Here is a 19,183-nt window from a genome sequence, read left to right as displayed (position 1 = left end):
TCATATGCAGCCAACCATGTCGGATTAACGGGACTTGACTGTACATGTATACTGTCAGCATTAATAAAATAATTTACTCTCTATGGCGGCCTTGAACTTGCGATAGTGCGAATGTCTGGTGGCTATATTCGATTTATTTTCAAGGTCGATTTTTTAGGAAATTTCTCATGAAAATATCAAGAGCTTATTTAGCTGATGTTGGATATTAATTTCATCATTATTAAACATGATTTTTAATTATAAGCTGTGGGTACGGTTTAAAGTACAGATGAAGTTGACTAATTAATTTATAAAATATTGTTGAAAATTCTTTATTACAAGCATGTTTGCTTCAGGGTGATTGCGGTTTGTTTGACGCAGCAGACAGCAATATTCCAGCTATTTTATTTCTGCATGTAAATACAGTAAACTATGGTTATAACGAACTCAAGGGGGCTACTATTTTTAGTTCGTTATAACCGTAGTTCGTTATAAGCATATATACAGCATAACTACAGCAAATAGTCGGGACTAAAAAGTAAGTTCGTTATATCCGTCAGTTCGTTATAAGCGTGTTCGTTATAACCGGAGTTTACTGTAATCCAATTGTGACCAAACTGGTAAGTGAAACTGAGCAAAACCGAGTACGAAGACGGCGACAGCCACCGGTTACTGAATCTCACCTTCGAATCTCCATGTTTGTCCGCGCTAACGACAACTTGCGCAATGAAATATCTCATACTGTGGTTACTCAAAAGAACAAACACTTAGTGGAAATTATGTGAGTGTCGGGTGCTACCGGTAAAGCAGGACACATGGTGTGATCACTGATTTTTCAGTGATCAATTCATATAATTATCACTACTAATTTGCCTTATACGCCCAATGGAATTTGTTTCGGCGATAAACGAGAGTGATTATTCTCTGGCGTTGACGTGTTTTTTGTTGTTGTTGTTTTTTCATAATTGTCAAGACGGAAAAAACTCAGTGATGTACTCCAGCATGACGTGTAGGTTCCGACGTGTCCGTATGTGAGTATGAATAGTGAGTTAGTGAGAGTGAGTTAGTATGGTTGGACGTCCCTTTGATAACAGCCTAGTTGTGTCACTGCAGGTAATTGTGTGGGGAATCGAATAAGGTCCAGCGCTTGACCGCTGGGCTGGATGGCCAAGAGACGGGTCATACATTGGTAGTGGTTATTCATCTCAATACAACATCACCTTGGAAGGAAGAATGTTTATACCATTTTGTTTTTGTTTTGTTTGTTTGTTATAACGCCTCTTTAGGAGTACGACAGAGGTCTGTAAATAAATGAATTTGCCAACAATCAAAGGGTGTTATGGTGTTTGTTTGTTGTTTTACGTCGCACTCGGTTAAATTCCAGACAATCCAGTGATTGACATCATGAACATCGATCTACGCAATTGAGATACGATGACATGCATCAACTCCGTTAGCGAGCCCATACCACATGATTCCATTGGTCGCCTCCTAAGGCAAGCAAGCAACCATCAACGCCGTCGGTGTACGATTGCAGTCAGTCAAGTCACAGAGTCTGACGCCCCGATCCATTAAGGCGCCTCTGACGACCACCCTGGGACGTTCGAGGCCTATTCTAAGCCGGGTTTTACCCCATGGAAGCCAAACAAACCGAATATACTGTTGACCATGGGAAGCACTGATGATCCAGCTGTACGCCTGATCAACGGATTCGCTTTGAACTTAAATTAGGAAAATATCCGGTACAATTATCACATTTGAAGCAATAATTCAGTTTTTATCAACTGTTTTCTGAAATGATGTTTTTGTACTTTTAAACCATGTGAAGGTTTCGCCAATACTCTAACAAGGCCCTTATCAACTCATGAGTTTACATAGAGTTTAGTTCCCAATGGTGATTTATAACACGATTTATGATTTAAGAACACAGAATTGCTATTAGTAATCTGTTGACAGTGTCAATACATCTTCTCCTGAATAGTTCCATAATATCTCCACATCGCCATGCATATATATATCCAACACCTGATTAAAGCAACAGCATTCTCACATGAGATGCCCAATTAACCTTACCAAGACAGCATTGAACGATGCTTTATTGTGATTAACATTACAAATATCTCTCGTACTCTTTGGACTTTTTCTAGACCTCCCTAAATGTAAATCCAAATATTTCAATTCTATAATATGCAAACGGGGCTTATATCATCAAATATAGAAACAAATACCTTAAATGATAGATAGGTATAAAGCTTAGTTAACTTAAATATAGGAAAACATGCCTTCTTTGCCTTAGTCGCTGGGGTTTCACATGCCTTAGACCAAAGAAGACGAGATAAAAAGACAATGCCCAAGTATTTATAATATGTTTATTTCTGATGTTTTTTTCTGAAACTTTTTCACTACTGTATTTTTATAGTACCATTTATCAACTCGTTTGACAACACCGTCATTTCTGAATACAATACTTACCCATATACAAGTATCACAAAAAGATTCCATTTTATCTGATATTGTCTGCAACTCAATGACAGAGTTCGCTACTAAGACAATGTCACCAGCAAACAGGAACAATTTGATTTAATCAATAAACTCATGAACAAAAATACCACTATTATCTAAATCTGTAAGCAAGTTGGTTTGTAACGAATACAAATAACAGTAGGCTTAACATACAACCCTGTCGGAATCGACTTGAAGTCTGAAACGCGTCAGTTCTAAAATGTCCGATACGAACACAAGCACATACGTTTTCATACATATTCTTTAACTCTTTAAACAGTTTGTCACGTATGCATTTCTGTAAAAGAAGATATAATAATTTAATCCTATCAACATAGTCAAAAGCCTTCCGGAAGTCAATAAATGCAGCATAAAAACGATGCTTTGGTTTTCAAATATAGTTTTGCGCTAAAGACTATGTTTTGCTGTAAAACAAAGATTTATCGCTCGTCGAATGATCATGTGTGAATCCATCTTGGGCTTCTGTTATAATTTCTTTCAGTCCACTTTCAATAATGGATGTGAACAATATATATTTAAACAATACTTGGTTCTGAGAAGAGTGCAACACATCTGGAAAGAGTTTACCCACTTCATTTACCACACCAATCGAATAATATCGTATACAAAAGTATATTTTAAACAAGCAACAGCGTTAACTTATCAATAAAGGATAATGATAGAGACACTGAATTTGAAATTTCACATTGATGGATACGTACATTAGCAATACTTACTTTCAGTTCGGTTTATCAGAGCCATTTTCTACTTGCATTTCTCATTTGGGACAAACGAAATATGCTCCAGATAACCGACAATTCGATTAATCAGAGATCAATTAAAGATAGGATAAAGGAATTCGCCTGGACCTGACAACTGGTTCGAAACAATTGAGAATTCGACAAGACCATGTTCAAATAACTGTAATTTAACACCCACATTGTTTCTCTGGTCACAATGTCTTAGAAGCACCTTGGAAACATATGACAATTTATTTCCTAGACCATAACTTGACATGGTCGTCCTTTTTAATGGATGATTTTGTCATTGGCTGTTCCTCCCTAAGCATAAAAGCGTTTCTCATAATAATGAACAGTCACCACTGTATACAAATTTGTTTTGGAAGCGCCCATAAAAGGTGAATTTACACGCATGATCTTGGGCGGTTTATATATATTGGTGTATTCTTCTCTACTCATTGGTAATTAAATTATTGATGTATTATACAGTGTGCATCTTCTTACATAAAAAGTGACATGAAATCCACTAAACAATCACCGCCGATGAGCTTTAATCATTTCGCGATAACTTCTGAACGAGTGTAAAATTTATTATTGCTGCAATGAAAACGATATCGAAGGAATATCATATCTTTATTTAAAGTGGGTTAAAAGAAGATTAACAATAAATTGGGAATTATTCGCAGTGCTATTTCTTTTTCATTTTCCGGGTTCGTTGCCCATGCATTTTTGTCCATACTCATTTGACCGATCATGTTTTAAATATAAATGTATGATGATCATGGTAAAATTAAATTAAAAATACCGGTAAAAAGGCCATTTCTAAAAAAATGCAATTTTGATTTACCTGGTAAGAGGGCCTTTCCAATCATGTTCATTGGTTCTATATCAACATTAGCCATTCACGATTTCACAAATGATAAAGTTAAAAATTACGCCCTCGTTTTCGCACAGTTGCACGTTGTTGTCGCAACTAGCGAGGATACGATGATGAAAATTGTTTTGTTTTTTGCAATATTCCAGCTATAGATATGACGGTGGTTATGTAGTGTAAAACACGTACATGTTAATAGGGATGCATACGTTTAACGCACAATTTCAAAATGTACTACATGATGTATAAACGTACACCGTTTCACAAATTATACCAGAGCAGCGGAAGCAAACCGTTCAAACAAACAACTTGTCAATTTTACATTCAGTACATGTATACGTGCTTATAATTATATGCCGTCTCGCTTTGATGCCCTCGCATGTATTCAACAGAAACTGAAATCTTAGATAACATAGAAGAAGAAGAAGAAGAAAATTGTTTTATTAGAGTGTCACATGCTGCAGTACAAAATATATGGACATATAAACATTTCATTAAAAAACAGCACCCGGCCAGTTGGCCTACGAGACACTAATTACATAATGGTACATTTAAAATATGAAAAAAAAAGAGAAAAAAGAAAAGAAAAATTAGTTGTAACTTTGTATATTACCACACCCACACCCACACCCACACCGGCACCCATACACCCCCACCTACATCCGCATGAAAATCCCGCTCAAAGCATACAAACAGGTAAGCATACAGGACGCTCACAGCAATCTCATACAAAATACTCACAGCAATCTCATGCAGAACATTCACAGCAGTCTCATACCAAACACTCACAGCAATCTCATACAGAACACTCACATATACCCTATTGCTTGTGTCGCTGTTCTTGCTCACCCACGTGTGTCAGTATACAACAAATTTACATTCATGTCAGACAACATGATGAAACGATGGAGAATATGCCCCAAAATATTACGTGTATGGGCGAAAAAATAACAACAAAAGTAACGCAATCACTATTTTTTTTCAATAGAGGCGAATCCGGTCTACGGTGCGTAATTTGGGTGTTGTATTTGCAATTTGTGGGCGCCCTTCCTCAAAGCGATCGTTTCTCCCCTACATAAACATATAGACTTACGACAATCTATGTAGCTCTGAGGTTAAGATTTGGGGTTACTTTGTGGAACGGGGTTCCGCGTGTACGCGTCTTCAGCTACATGATTACATCCACAGCATGCACATATAAATTTACTAATAATATTTATCATAGGGTAAACTGATATCATTATCACCTGTGTCAACATTTCACAAAACGCAAGAATCCAATATATTTTCATTCATTTGGTTACATTAAAATCGTTTAGCACTTTTACAATCCCTGTTTAATGGTTAATTTGATCAACACATTTGAGATAAGGTTTCACCAAGAAAAGCCATTGTTCGTTTTGTAATGTGACTACTTAACATGTTGAAAGCTATACTATTATTTACTTTACAATATATCTAAACGTGTCAGGACTCGCGAGGTCATTCTGTCTGGGAAGGACAACGTGTCTGAAAAGTCACGTGATACGAGCAGATTGTAATGTCGTAAGCTGGGCCCCGTCTTCGATATCGCAAGTGGACTGGAACAGGGAGCCGGGAACCAGCATATGAATGTCGTTAAAGAAGTTGTCATTTTCTACGGTTTGAAATTAGTAGTGAATAGTTACCTTGTCTGGTGTAGTATGATGTATGTCTATCTTTTCATACAGGAATATGACAATTTATATTATATTATTTATATTTACCGTGTTAATGCCTATGTCGTAAACATTCTTAACCATTTCCGGCAGAGTCGTTAAAGTTGTTTACAAATGGAGGATAAATCGCGCTTTTGCAAGTGGGTTCAACTGAATTTTACGCATACAGCTTAAATTTGGTAAGTTAGCACACGTTAGACATAATGCTGTCATGGCGGAAACTTCCTTTTGATCGCAAATTGAATCAAAATGATGTAAGAGTGTTTTCTTTCAGTTTCGCGAACCCAGGCCACATTGGAAAACCCAGCAACTGATCGTCGCATAATGCAGTTATATCAAGAAATATTAGTTTTTGCCTAAGCCTTTGGTTACCGGTATATTCTTATCAATAGTTCCAACATAAATGGAAAAAAAACACATTTGGCGATGTTGACTGTCATATGCTTGCCCTCAAATATTTGATTATAGGCAAGTCAAAATGGTCCACAACATATATTTTCGAATAAGCATCAGTTTCAAATTAAGTATAGGTAAAGGCATAAATATTTTGCAAATATGCATTGCCGCACAATCTTTTAGTTATATATATTTTTTTAGGGTGATAGATACGGGTGGAAGTTTTACCCACATGATTGACATGCATGAGCTATATTTTTTTTAGATAATATTGAAAAAAAATGCTTTTAATAATTATTTCCTTGTTAGCATGGTAAAGGTATGGACCAAGAAATGTTTTGAATCAAAGCTACACTAAAATAACTACAACCCCAATTGTGGTTTAGTGGTGATTCATAAAGATGTGGTTACAGGGGTGCAACGATCAGTTGAATTTGTAATGACAGCCCATGTGTCTGGTCAAAACAGACCACTGTTAGCAAGGTTAGTCAAAATGGACCAAAGTACATACTACATGGCTGATGATAGAAGTTTAATAGCCAGGATTTTCTGGATGTATTTTGTGGATGCATACTATGCACATACAAATTGAGAATGGACACAAATACAGTAAACTATGTTTATAACGAACACCCTTATAACAAAATGATAGATATAACAAACTGTTTTGGGGCCCCGTCCATTTGCTGTAAATATGTTATATATGGTTATAATAAACTACGGTTATAACAAATTAAAATTATTGATCTTTTTTAGTTTGTTTTTACCATGCATTGATAACCGTTGTTTACTATATTTACTTTACGAGTCAGGGGGAACTAAAAACAGCATGGCTGTTTGCATCATTATACTGATCAAAATTGTAGATTTCTTGTTGCATGTAGATTAAGCTAACATTCTAATTTGCTTAGCATGGTAAGAATTAGACCCATTGTTCAGAGTGTCAACTGTTGATTTTCTTTTGTCTTTTGTTTTCTCAAAGCATTGAAATCCCCATCTATAATCATGATAATAGGCTTAATGACTTTTGACTTGTTCATTGTACATGCAGTTATATGACAGCAGTAGAATTCTTGGAAATTAAGGAAGTGTGCCATATGTCACCTTTGGCATCCAATGATCCATGACTAATCTCCCTGAATCATGTGCTGTGTAAGGCTGTTCGGTCATGTGTAGAAGCACGGATTTACAAGTCTGTGGTAGAAGCGAGCACGACAAAGGTCACTGATCACTCAGACACAATAATCCAGTTTTATTTGGGCAGGGGTATTCATCTGTCGTCCATCCATTAGTCATGACTGCCCATACCTTAAAAACACTTCTTGAAAAACTACTGGATATATCAATTTCTATGGGCCCCCTGATACTTTTCGTAACTGTTTTGTTGACCCGTGAAGATTCCGGGGTAGAATAGGTCTTCAGCAACCCATGCTTGCCGTAAAAGGCGACTATGCTTGTCGTAAAAGGCGACTAATGGGGTCGGGTGGTCAGGCTCGCTGACTTGGTTGATGCATGTAATCGATCCCAATTGCATGGATCGATGCTCATGATATTAATAACTGGATTGTCTGGTCCAGACTCGATTATTTACAGACAGCCATCATATCTAGATGGAATATTTCTTTGTGCGGCGTAAAACAACCCACCAACTTAACTGTTTTGTGTTAATCATGTTGGTTTTAACATGTGAGATGTTGAAACAAAATCTTTATTCATCATGTTTATTATTTGATAATAATCATGATTTATACTGTAGGCATTACAACTAAAATGTGTTTGCAAATTAGCATAATTAGTAGGTTTTCTTTTTCTGTAGTCTGTATCCAAATTGGAATTAAACCAGTCATGCTTTTTCTTGAAATAGAAGTTACCATTTGTAATTATGCTAACAAAACAAGCCAGATGTTGAAGATTTCAAGTTACTTCCACAAACGCAATCCATTGGGAAATAACAATCTGTCAGTTTGTAGTGTAAAATAACCCTTGCCTGGCAATGCTTAATGAGGCATGCCAATATATTCCCTTTGATCTGGATACACAAGTCAAGCAATATACAAAATACGATCATGTATAGGTCAGCAATAATATACTGATTGATTCTCAGCACACACAACAATGGCACTTGTCATGTTTATCATTATTAAATTGTCATGATTTTTAAACTGAAACAATAAATGTCATTTGAGAGTGTGGAGTAGGAGTCTCTGCCTTGAGTTTTGCATTTTCTCATTTATTAGGAGTGTTATTCCAAACCCTGGTACTATATTGAAATTAGACTGAGACCTTTCATTTTTTGTTTGAATATGAGACACAGTAACTGTTTTCATCATGTTCGAACATTCACATTTCTGTTGTTGTCTTAACATAAACGTAAGAAAGGGCATTACAAGTATAGTGCAGTCCGATAAAGATCCCGATGTTGTAATCAGCTGTTAATTAGTGTCTTGTGTGAAACATTTGTTGTCCTTATGTGATTTGGGTAATCTTATAATGCTAATACATATGAATATTCAATTTGATGCAGGATGAGTTAGTGTCCCTTTATCTGGTACAGTCAGCATGGTCTGTGTAACTATTGATCTTGGGTGGGGCAAGATTGATAATTTAGTAGGTGACACAAGGTGGTGTGATTGAGTCATGTTGGTGTTCATTTAATGTTGGCTGAACAACATGTACTTAGGGGATACACGTCATGTGTTTTCAGATTACTAGCAACCCTGTTAAACTCAACTGCTGTAACATGTTTAAGTTTGTGTTTTAAAGTTTTAGTGCCATTGCCACCAGTGAATTTTCTAAGGTGTATGATGCAAATTGCAAAGATTATTGGCCTTTGACATTATTCTACCTTGTACTTCTTCCAAGGGGAATTCGTTTGGCACACATCATGATATGGGGAAATGTAAGTCATGAGATACACACAAAAGGTCACAAGTGGTTATTGGGTGGTGGGGTAGCCTAGTGGTTAAAGTGTTCACTCGTCAAGCCGAAGACCTGGGTTCGATTACCCACATGGGTACAATGTGTGAAGCCCATTTTTTGTGTCCCCTGTCGTGATATTGATGGAGTATTGCTAAACATGCTAAAAGCGGCGTGAAACAATACTCACTCACAAATGGTTACACTTTCTTAAAAATAGTATTGATGCATTTGTCTTTAAACATGGTGAATGCCTTTTGTAGGATGGTGCCCTGCTTTGGAAAGGTTTGGGTGAAATATGACAAGATTCAAGGTCAGCGTTTAGGATTTTGTGATACATGATAAAATATGATTGTCAGTTTTTGAGGCATGGTTACCTCTACAGGTATGAAACTGTATGTTTGCCTACATCATTACCATGTTTACAAAAATCCTACCACATTCAATGTTTGTGACATGTCTATCAAAGGTGAAGGTATTTGTTATTTTATAATTTCAGCATGGTTGCATCATTCATTGCCAGTTATTGTTGTACTTTTACTTTAGATTCCTGAGACTAGGATAATTGTTGGATCTTTAAGAAGTTGTCTAATTAATGTTTTCAAGCTGGAAGTGCACACTAGTAATATTTTGGTAGCTTTGTGGATATGACTGATGCTTCTGTTATTTAAAAATCAAGCTTATCACTGTAGCCATTGCAATTTGCAGTCCCTCAGCATCAAAACACAGGGCTGTGTTCTAGGGGTCAAATGACTGTGTAACCTGATCCATGTGTCAGATTAACAAGATTGATTGATGAGCAATTTCATCAACCCTTTCCAAATTAGGTGTGTTGGAGTTGGAGATTGTTGGATTAACGGGTCTAAATAGCACTGATTTAATCATTTCCCTTCATTACATATTGTTCTACTGTCATGCCCCATGGAAGTTGCCAGTTAGGATTGGTCCCCAGCAACCTATGCTGGTGGTAAGAGGCGACCAAATGGAACAGATGGTCAGGCTTGTTGACTTGGTTGATAGCGTCCTATCACACTGTCCTCATGCTCCAACAGTGTGGATTGTTGCTCCCAATATCACTCGGGGTAGAATAGGTCTTCAGCAACCCATTCTTGCCGTAAGAAGCAACTATGCTTGTCGTAAGAGGTGACTAACGGGGTCGGGTGGTCAGGCTCGCTGACTTAGTTGATGCATGTCATCGTTCCCAATTGCGTGGATCGATGCTCATGCTCATGATCATGTCAATGGCTGGACTGTCTGGTCCAGATTCGATTATTTACAGACCGCCATCATATAGCCGTAATATTGATGAGTGTGGCGTTAAACAACAAACAGACAATCCCAGTATCAGTCACTGGATTGTCTGTTCCAAAGGCGATTATTTACAGGTAATCTAAATATAGCTGCAATATTGCGTGAGGCATTAAATCCCCCCAAAACCAATATTGTTCTTGTGGAAATATTCGTATATCAGCTTGTATATCAATGGACTTCTTTCTATCATGCTTGGGCAGTATCTACTAGTCTCCTCTACCAGACTACTTGAATACATATGTGCATTTGAAAAACTGTAAAGAATGCTCTTTCATTTTCATAATTATTAAATAGACTTAGTACTACATACTAGATATACCATGTATACATGATATATACTTGGTGTGAAATATTGGATGGACGGTTCCATTGATAATACTGTAATACTTGTCAGTTCAGGTATAACTCATTGACTTTATGCAGGCAAGGTTTAAGTCAAGGCTTCATAAGTAAATATTTCATAGTTTAAATAATGGAACCCACAATGAGTAAAATTTGTTCAACAGTTTATGATATCACAGTTAATTATTGTCTTTCGACAATGCAGCATTAGTGAATAATGGATGTTGATTGTTGCATCCCTGATTTGCAAGTGGTATGTTAGGGACAGCAGATATTGATTGCATGTGTAGGTGCGGTCCCTAGGGAGGGGCCATATGTCAGTTATTGAGGGTTGGTGCAGTATAGAAGAGCAGTTGTGGGATGCATGGAACATCGGGAGGACCAGTTTAAACCTTATTTCACTTGTCCTCAGAGTTGTAGCTTGTGCTGCTTGAACAAGACAAAATGGTTACTCTGTGTACATTTTGTGTCAGTTTTCGTCAGTTACAACAGCAAAATTAAAGCGTTGAGAACTGGTTGAGAAACATAGCCCTCAAATGCTACTTGTCAGTGAGGACTACCATCATTGGATTTTTGGTTGTCTTCAGCACAATTAAGTAGTCTCAGGGTTGTGGACTAGAGTGAATTTTGAAGGCTGGACGACATATACTTGTGTAGGATTGTTCTTTGTTATGGAGATGGAGGGAAGAAGGTCAAGGTAAAGTTGAAATGAAACAGTTATGCTGGACATGGAATTCTGTTTATCATGTTTATATATCGAAACATTTGAGATAAATATCATGATATTTATGTGTCAACAATGGTAATGTGATTTGTAGGCTATGAGCCATAGTTAATACACAGATTAACTGAAAAAAAGATTAATTTAATATGTGTACTAGTTTTTGCCATGAAGTTGGTAACCGTTTTCCATGATTTAAGCCTTTCAATTGTGCACTATTGCGTGATTATCATCTTGAACATGCTTAACATAATTATCCTGATTGTGTATTTATTTTATTGATGGGAATTATTCCCAGACAAGCTGCACCCCACATGGTTTTTTCTCCCTGCAGTGTTTTATTGTACAATAAACGACCACGAGTAGTTTATTTCTAACATGAGATATCAAGGTTTTGTACAGCCTTTTTAAGGATGTCAATAAGATGTTCAACCTTTAACATGGCTCCCTGAATACAGTTCGACCTCGGCAATGTCGGACAAGTCCATCTGATGTACAGGGTGGTTAAGTTTGGTATTCTCCCATTAACATCTATGATATGCACCTTTTCTCCCAATACTGATTGTTGTATCTCGTCTTAGGATGCGATCGTTCGGCCGCCATAGCATACATATATCTGCTTGGCCCAGCTACATCTATGGGGAACAATTTGCAAGGCAGTACCCTCTCAAAATGACGTTGTCCAATTTACGACGGCAAGCTGCCAGCGCATGTTCAAATCTTCAGAAATGATGTTATGATAATACAATGTTTTATCGTGATATAAACCGCACTTTATTGTTCTTTGTGATTTATGGCATAGCTATCTTTTATAGAAAGTTTGTGTATGCCCTAATAATAATAAGTCCATTTATAATATGCTGGCATCCACACTTGGGGTGTTGTTTATCAAAATGTTTAACAGTAATAATAAGTAAGTACTGTTATTGATATGGAAAAAAAGAAGTGATCAAATTTGTAGAGAAATGTGTGAAATTAGCTGTCCTTGATCTGTCTCTTGATCATGTGAGAATGTGGAGAATGTGACTACTTTGCTTTTGTTTGTTGTTTAATGCCGCACTCGGCAATATTCCAGCTATATGATGGTGGTCTGTAAATAATTGAGTCTGGACCAGACATTCCAGTGATTGACATCATGAGCATTGATTCACAAAGTTGGGAAACGATGACATGCATCAACCAAGTCTGCGAGTCTGACCACCCGATCCCGTTAGTCGCCTTTTACGACAAGCATAGTCGCCTTTTACGGCAAGCATGGGTTGCTGAAGACCTATTCTAACCTGGATCTTCACAGCTAGACTACTTTGCACTCAAATGTTACTGACAATAGTAAGACGATCCATTGTTCAGATAACAGGACCGCTCCCATATATACTGATGGAAATGAATAAGCAGTGATATAAACAAACAGTTTCAGTCTACTAGAGTTTATAATGATAACATGTAGCAAAAGCCTTTAAAAGGGCAAAAAACTATTGGGCTATTTTGCAAGAACTATAGGACAAGAGCCAATATATAATGCTAAGGGAACAATGAAAAATATAGGGAAATAAGCATTACTGTCAGTACATTTGTAAATAATTTCATACTTTGAAGTTTACACTTTTTCTTTCATGCTGATTGGCTGAATGGGTGGTCACGTGATCTGATATTTGGAGTTCACACACCTGTGAACGGACAAAAAAAGTTCACCCGATGTGAACAATTTTTTATGAAATTGATCGTGTGAACTTTTGCCGGAACTACTTTCCGGGGTTTCCCCGAATTCTCGATAGGTGTTTACGATCAGCTCGTTTTTTCTATTTTCTTTTTAATCCCTGCATTTATCAGCAATATTATTCATTTAGTATTTTTGCCTGGTCTTGTAACATTTCATCTGACTTATAAATAAATAAATGCTTTGGTTCTGGTGTTTAGTGTCGTCGAGCTGCTACATGAAACAAAATGGATTGTCCTTACGGTGATTTGAATGTGGAATGGCTATCTTTCAATACTAATAACACAAGTAAAGAAAATTTATTCTGTAAAATTACTGAGGTGAACAAAATTGATTTATTATGCGATATTGACTTTGATGCCTTGTTTTCGGAAATGACAAGAATCTAGCAACAATGAAAACAGTGTAGTACCCTGCTAAGATGTGGCCGCTGACGCAGAGCAACCCCGACTGCTCCTGATCAATCCCAAACTAAAACTCGATTCAGTATCGTATCGGGAAAAAAATCTAAGATTTTGAGAAACCATAAAACATTAACATAAATTTAAAAAAACAAAAAAACAAAACTTGCCTACCTGTTTTACTGATTGGTCATCGGGGACGAGAAAATATCCGTAGACGGAATTAGAAATCTACTATTCCGGTTTCTGAGTTGACCGATCTTCTCCGTGCATTCTAGGCCGAGAAGCGGCGGCACATGAGGAGACACGGGGCACAGAAATGAAACTGGTATCAGGTCATGTAGTAGGTCCGTCTCAGGTGACAAGAAACACCAGCTAAGTATTACAGCACACGCAACAAATCCCAAACTCCAAATATAAGACACCCTGACGTTGAAAATTATCACAAAACATTCAAGTTTCAGAGCACTCGGTTCAATTCCCACCAGTCCATTCCGCATCGTCTGAATTGGTTTGTGATTATCCAAACACAAGCAACACATTCATAAATCGGTGATATTCCTAATTTGCTAGTGTCATGAGTAGGTTCACGCGTCTGGAAAACACTCGGGGTGCTTTCCAAACTGCTCCTTCAACGTCATTTTCAACAGCAAGAATTATAAATTTCATCCTCATGCTCCTGTTCAACTCGAAATGCACCTCTTTACAAACTTATGTGACGTCATATATAAATCCGCGCTTGAAGGTTGACCTCGCCTCGGTGCATCGAGGTCATCTATATATTTTTGTTCACCGACCTGTAACCTATTTTTAAGATCTGATTTATCCCAAATATTGTTTGTAAATTTGTTCAGAAAATGAAATTATGTTGACATATTTCTAGATTATGTTGTATATATTCAAAGAACTATTTTTCTTTGCGTAACTGAGTATGAGTGGGGGAAACGTATGTGACCAAGAGCCGGCAAATACCGACAAAATAACATTGTTGCAATGTTCCAGAGGACTTCAAATTCAAGGAAACATTGTTACGATATTATACTGCGAGACCAGTAAACTACAAAGTATGAAATTATAAGAATTGAACGTCAGTTTGGACATGTTGGATGGGTTTATTGAAGTGTGATCGATTTAAAAGCGCTGGTTAAACTGTGTGAACCTCAGAGCTTACTGTGTTTAAGACTAAGTGTTCCCTTATATATTTCCATCAATATATTATTCTTACAATCTTATTTCCTGCTTAAAAGGCAAGAAGTGACAAAATGTTTGCGATTTGTTTTGTGAATATCAGTTGTCTTATATATTAAGTCATTTTCTGAAGGAAAATAATTCCCAATGTTAGAAGAGAGTATTTAAATGTCCAAGTGAAATTGCTCAAATCACACGCTCCATAACAAGCTTCCAAACAAACATGTTTGGGGGTGTGGCCTAAAGGTACCAGCTCTACGGTGCATGACCAGAGTTTTCATTGGCTGATGTGTGACTCTGAGCAGCTATACATATATTACTTTTCTGCTATTTCTGTTCCTAGAGTAATAATAACACTGTTTACATTGTTGAATGGGTGAAATGTCACCTTTGATCTTGATTTTGTGAATAACTAAAATAACAATGAACAGTCCGTAACTAGCATTATATTACTAACATCCTGTTTGGTACCATCAACAGTGACTTCTTACTTGTCCAGCAGCTGGCCATGAGATAAACCCCATCGTGTTTGTTTAAGGTGGGCGTCATATCAACAGTCATCAAACTCTGTCCAGGACGCTTGTAACACATAGATAACGATTAGCGACACAAAAATCCTCAATAGATACTCAAATATTCATAATTCACAGTCCAACTGAAAGTGAAACAGCATCAAGTTGTGATAATCATTAACTGGTTTTGGGTTGGCGAGAAGTTGTCTATTCTCCATCTCTTGGCCATGGTTTATGTTTTGAAACTTCTTTTTCTTCTTCTTGGGTGTCATCAAATTAACTGGATTGTGATCACAGTGTTATCCTTCTCAACCTGCAGTATCTCAATGAATTTGTACAGATTTAGATATACACCAATTAGTGGTGTCATGTGACATGCCCGTCTTAGCCCCTATTGTCATACCAGTCGGGTGAATTTGTACCTATGACAGTAGCTGCTGGACAAGTTGGAAGACCCCCAATTGACCACCAGGCAGACTGGATGCCGGCCTGGTCACTGAAATTGCACAGCGCATCAAACATACAGGAACCCGATTTTACCCCAGTATGAAAGGGAAATCCCCTCAGTGGCAGTGACGATTTCGCCTGTTGTGTTTTATCATCTGTTTTATGCAATTTCCGTGTTTCAAATCTGATTTAGGACAAGCATTTGTGATTAAACATGCATGCCCTAAAGTATTAAAATCTGCAGAGTTGCTATGTTGACTTTACCTGCCCTATAATATGTCTATCATTATGTATCTGCAGTGTTTCTAGACAGTGTGAGTCAGTGGTGGATGTGTTCCTCAAGTTAGACCAGTCTGACCAGTCTCCGCTAGCAATACCAAGCAGTACCACTCACTGTAGTACCGAGCCACAACATGGGCTTCCAGGTATGTTCATACAGGCTGTTACATGTGTCAGTACTCACATGCTCCCGTCATGGCGATTCCGGGTTAGAATTGGTCCCCTGCAACCAATGCTGGTCATAACAGTCGACTAAATGGATCAGGTAGTCAGGCTCGCTGACTTTGTTGATTGCATGTCCTCGTACCCCAGTCATGTACTCACAATATCAATCACTGGATTTTCTGGCCCAGATTTGATTTTTTAAACAAACAAACAAACAAACAAACATTAATGTCATGCTGCACTAGTGGGTCACACGAAATTGGCAAATCTTAGGGCTACAGTCTGAGCCACCTTGGGCTTTCCACCCCCTTTAGGCTGACATGTTTTAATATTACTAAAATACTGTGGGGTTTCACCTTTTCTATACAGAATCCTTTCAGGGCCATTTGTTTTTTTGTTTTTTACATCTTGAAATTTCAACAAAACATTTTGGAATTGCAAGCTAGTGCCTTGAATTTTAAGATACTTAGTTGAAATTTTAAGATCACAGTATCTTGAAATTTCAACATGTTCAAGTTAGTATATTGAAATTTCAAGTGAAAAAAAAAACCAAACTGCCCTAAAAGGCTTCCGTATGTTCAGCAGACACTTGTTTATCTTTTTAGTTTTTACTGTTGACAGTTCTGAACTGTATAAGTTTGGTATCTAAACTCCATTTGTTTCAGCTGAAGATGGTGTTTCCCCCCACAGAGGCAGTATGAGTACACACGGAACTCCCCAGGTGCCAGGTAGGATGCTCCAGACACTCTACATTCCAGTCGCTGGACTCTCTTAACTCTTGACTCTTTAGATGCAATACACTCTAAACACACTACATTCTATACTCCCTACTCTCCAGACGGTGTATGCTCTATGCCAGCCACGGAGATTTAAATTCTTAAATCTTCCAGACTTTTCACAATATTAACATTGCCGAAACTGACTATGACCAATGATCAATAGTAAAATGCCCATTGAATGCCAACACTGTACCTTGAATACCCCCTGTCTGTATCCCAGCTTCTCATGTGTTGACAGGGGACTCGAGTAATGGCAGCAATCTTCCTGAGGCACGGACCTCCTTCCAGTCCACCTCTCCTAGGGCCATCATGGTAAGTTACCTCCCTACGAGAGATATACGCCTGTCTGTCGTGTTCGTAGTCGCCATGTGGCATGTTAGTCAGTTGGCCAGGGGTGATAAAACAAGATTTTGGTTCCCACATTTTCCTGTATACCTTAAACCTTTTCTATTGCATAAAGGAGGTATCTGTACAAAATTTTCATTGGGTAGTAAGCTTGCAAGTGTGTGCATGAATTTTCATGGGGTTAAAATTAAATAAATTGAAATAAAAATGCATAATTTGACAAAATTGGCTGTAACATTTTGCGTCAGTGGTCAGGGGTCAAAAGCTTGTGCTTGTATACAGACCTTGATTACATATTACAAGAACACAGGTGATCTGGACAGTTTGGATTTATTGTTTAAAATTCAAACTTCAAAATGTGGTAAAGTTCAAACTTCCATGACAGATTTTTTGAAACGTGTATGTCTTGAATACAGATTGAGTGGATGTATCTGTTTGCTCTGTCATCTGTCATGAGTTGCATGATTGAAGGAAAGTAACTCTTCCAGTAAGAAGCTGGTTTCAGTTATACGGAAATTCTTTAATACGGACGAATTGTGAAATGACGCAAATGTCCGTATAAACGAGGCACGACTGTACAGGAAAATGGGGGATCGAAAATCTAAAGAAAGTCTCTTTTCTGCTGGTGGTTAACTGACTATGTTTAGGTGCAGCATGCTAGAGTCAGTCTTCAGAATTTCAGACAATGCACATGCTTGATTTGCTGTGTTCACACACTTCGAAGATAAAATGCATGAACACTGATGAAGATAGATCACCACAAACCTGTTATGAATGAATGGCAATTTTTCACATGCTCTATCCAGAAACCAGACAAACCAGATACCACTCAAAAAGATTCTTTGATATTACTATAGTTAACCTGTCATAGTCAAAAGCTGACTCGTACCTGTTACAGATTTTTTGTAGTAACTATTTTATGCCCAACTGCCAAACATGTTAAATTTGTAAGATTTATTCATCAAACTACCATAGGTGGCATATATTTTTGTTACAATTGAAATTGTATTTGAGGAACCCGTGTTCTAGAATGAACACTGTTCGTGAAGTTTACATTTACACCATCATTCATCTTCGAAGGACTACAAGAGAGCCTAAAGGAAACTCATTGAACATATGAATTTACCTCACTTTAACTTTAAAATATTCTCAGTAACAGATATGATAATAACCAATGGTTGGAATAAATCACAAACAACTGGTTCCATGACTACTGTAAAGACAGTATTGACTGAATCAGCAGTTTGAAAACCATTATAGATATATATTTATATGTCTCTCACTAATTTAAAAGCATTGCAGTACTGTGTTGTTGGCATTATTTTACATTACAACAACTCATTTCACTACCCTGGCGTTGTAACTTCTTTAGATGTGAACAGACATATCTTGACACAGTCTTGATCTCTTTAGTAGGCTCTGTTAGTAAGACTAAATCAAATTATATTCAAAGCACAGCATGGTCAGAAGACCCAGTCTTGTATTTATTTCATCACTATACCATTCTACACATGCTCTTTTATGCTATGATACAAGTTCATGCAGTTGATAGGAGACAGTGTTTTAGACCGAGACAAACTTTTCATTTCCTTCCATCTCTGCTTGTTAGTCTTCTCCTGCTGGAGAAACTGCTCAGTCCCAAGAACCTCAAGATGTCCAGAGCACTGATGAACATGAAGTCAGAGGGAAGGAGCTTCTGCAGCAACCAAGTCAGTCTGACTCAATAAGTGAGGAGTTTCAGTATCAAACTGCTTCGTCTTCCTTTGAAAACGTCCAACCCCAGATGGCCTCTACACCTGTCAAAGGGGGGAGAAATGTATCTATGACGAAGATGCTGATGAGTTCGGAGCAATATTTTAGTGCCCTGGAGCT

General features: G+C 37.5%; 1 protein-coding gene across 1 annotated transcript in view; it reads left to right on the top strand.

The window, feature by feature from the left end:
- Positions 1-5,897: 5,897 nt before the first annotated feature.
- LOC139468872 (early endosome antigen 1-like) overlaps positions 5,898-19,183 on the top strand; it is a 75,450-nt gene continuing 62,164 nt past the window's right edge. Inside the window, exons 1-4 of the mRNA XM_071251040.1 lie at positions 5,898-5,971; positions 16,044-16,168; positions 16,853-16,915; positions 17,205-17,278. Coding sequence (XP_071107141.1) covers positions 16,885-16,915; positions 17,205-17,278 — 105 coding nt within the window. The 5' untranslated portion in view covers positions 5,898-5,971; positions 16,044-16,168; positions 16,853-16,884. The remainder of the gene's footprint in view (positions 5,972-16,043; positions 16,169-16,852; positions 16,916-17,204; positions 17,279-19,183) is intronic.

This window comes from Haliotis cracherodii, unplaced genomic scaffold (assembly GCF_022045235.1).
Source record: "Haliotis cracherodii isolate W230 unplaced genomic scaffold, xgHalCrac1.p SCAF_1, whole genome shotgun sequence".
Classification (NCBI taxonomy): Eukaryota; Metazoa; Mollusca; class Gastropoda; order Lepetellida; family Haliotidae; genus Haliotis; species Haliotis cracherodii.
The sequence above is the reverse complement of the archived record's forward strand: the minus strand, read 5'-3'. Positions and strand labels throughout refer to the sequence as shown.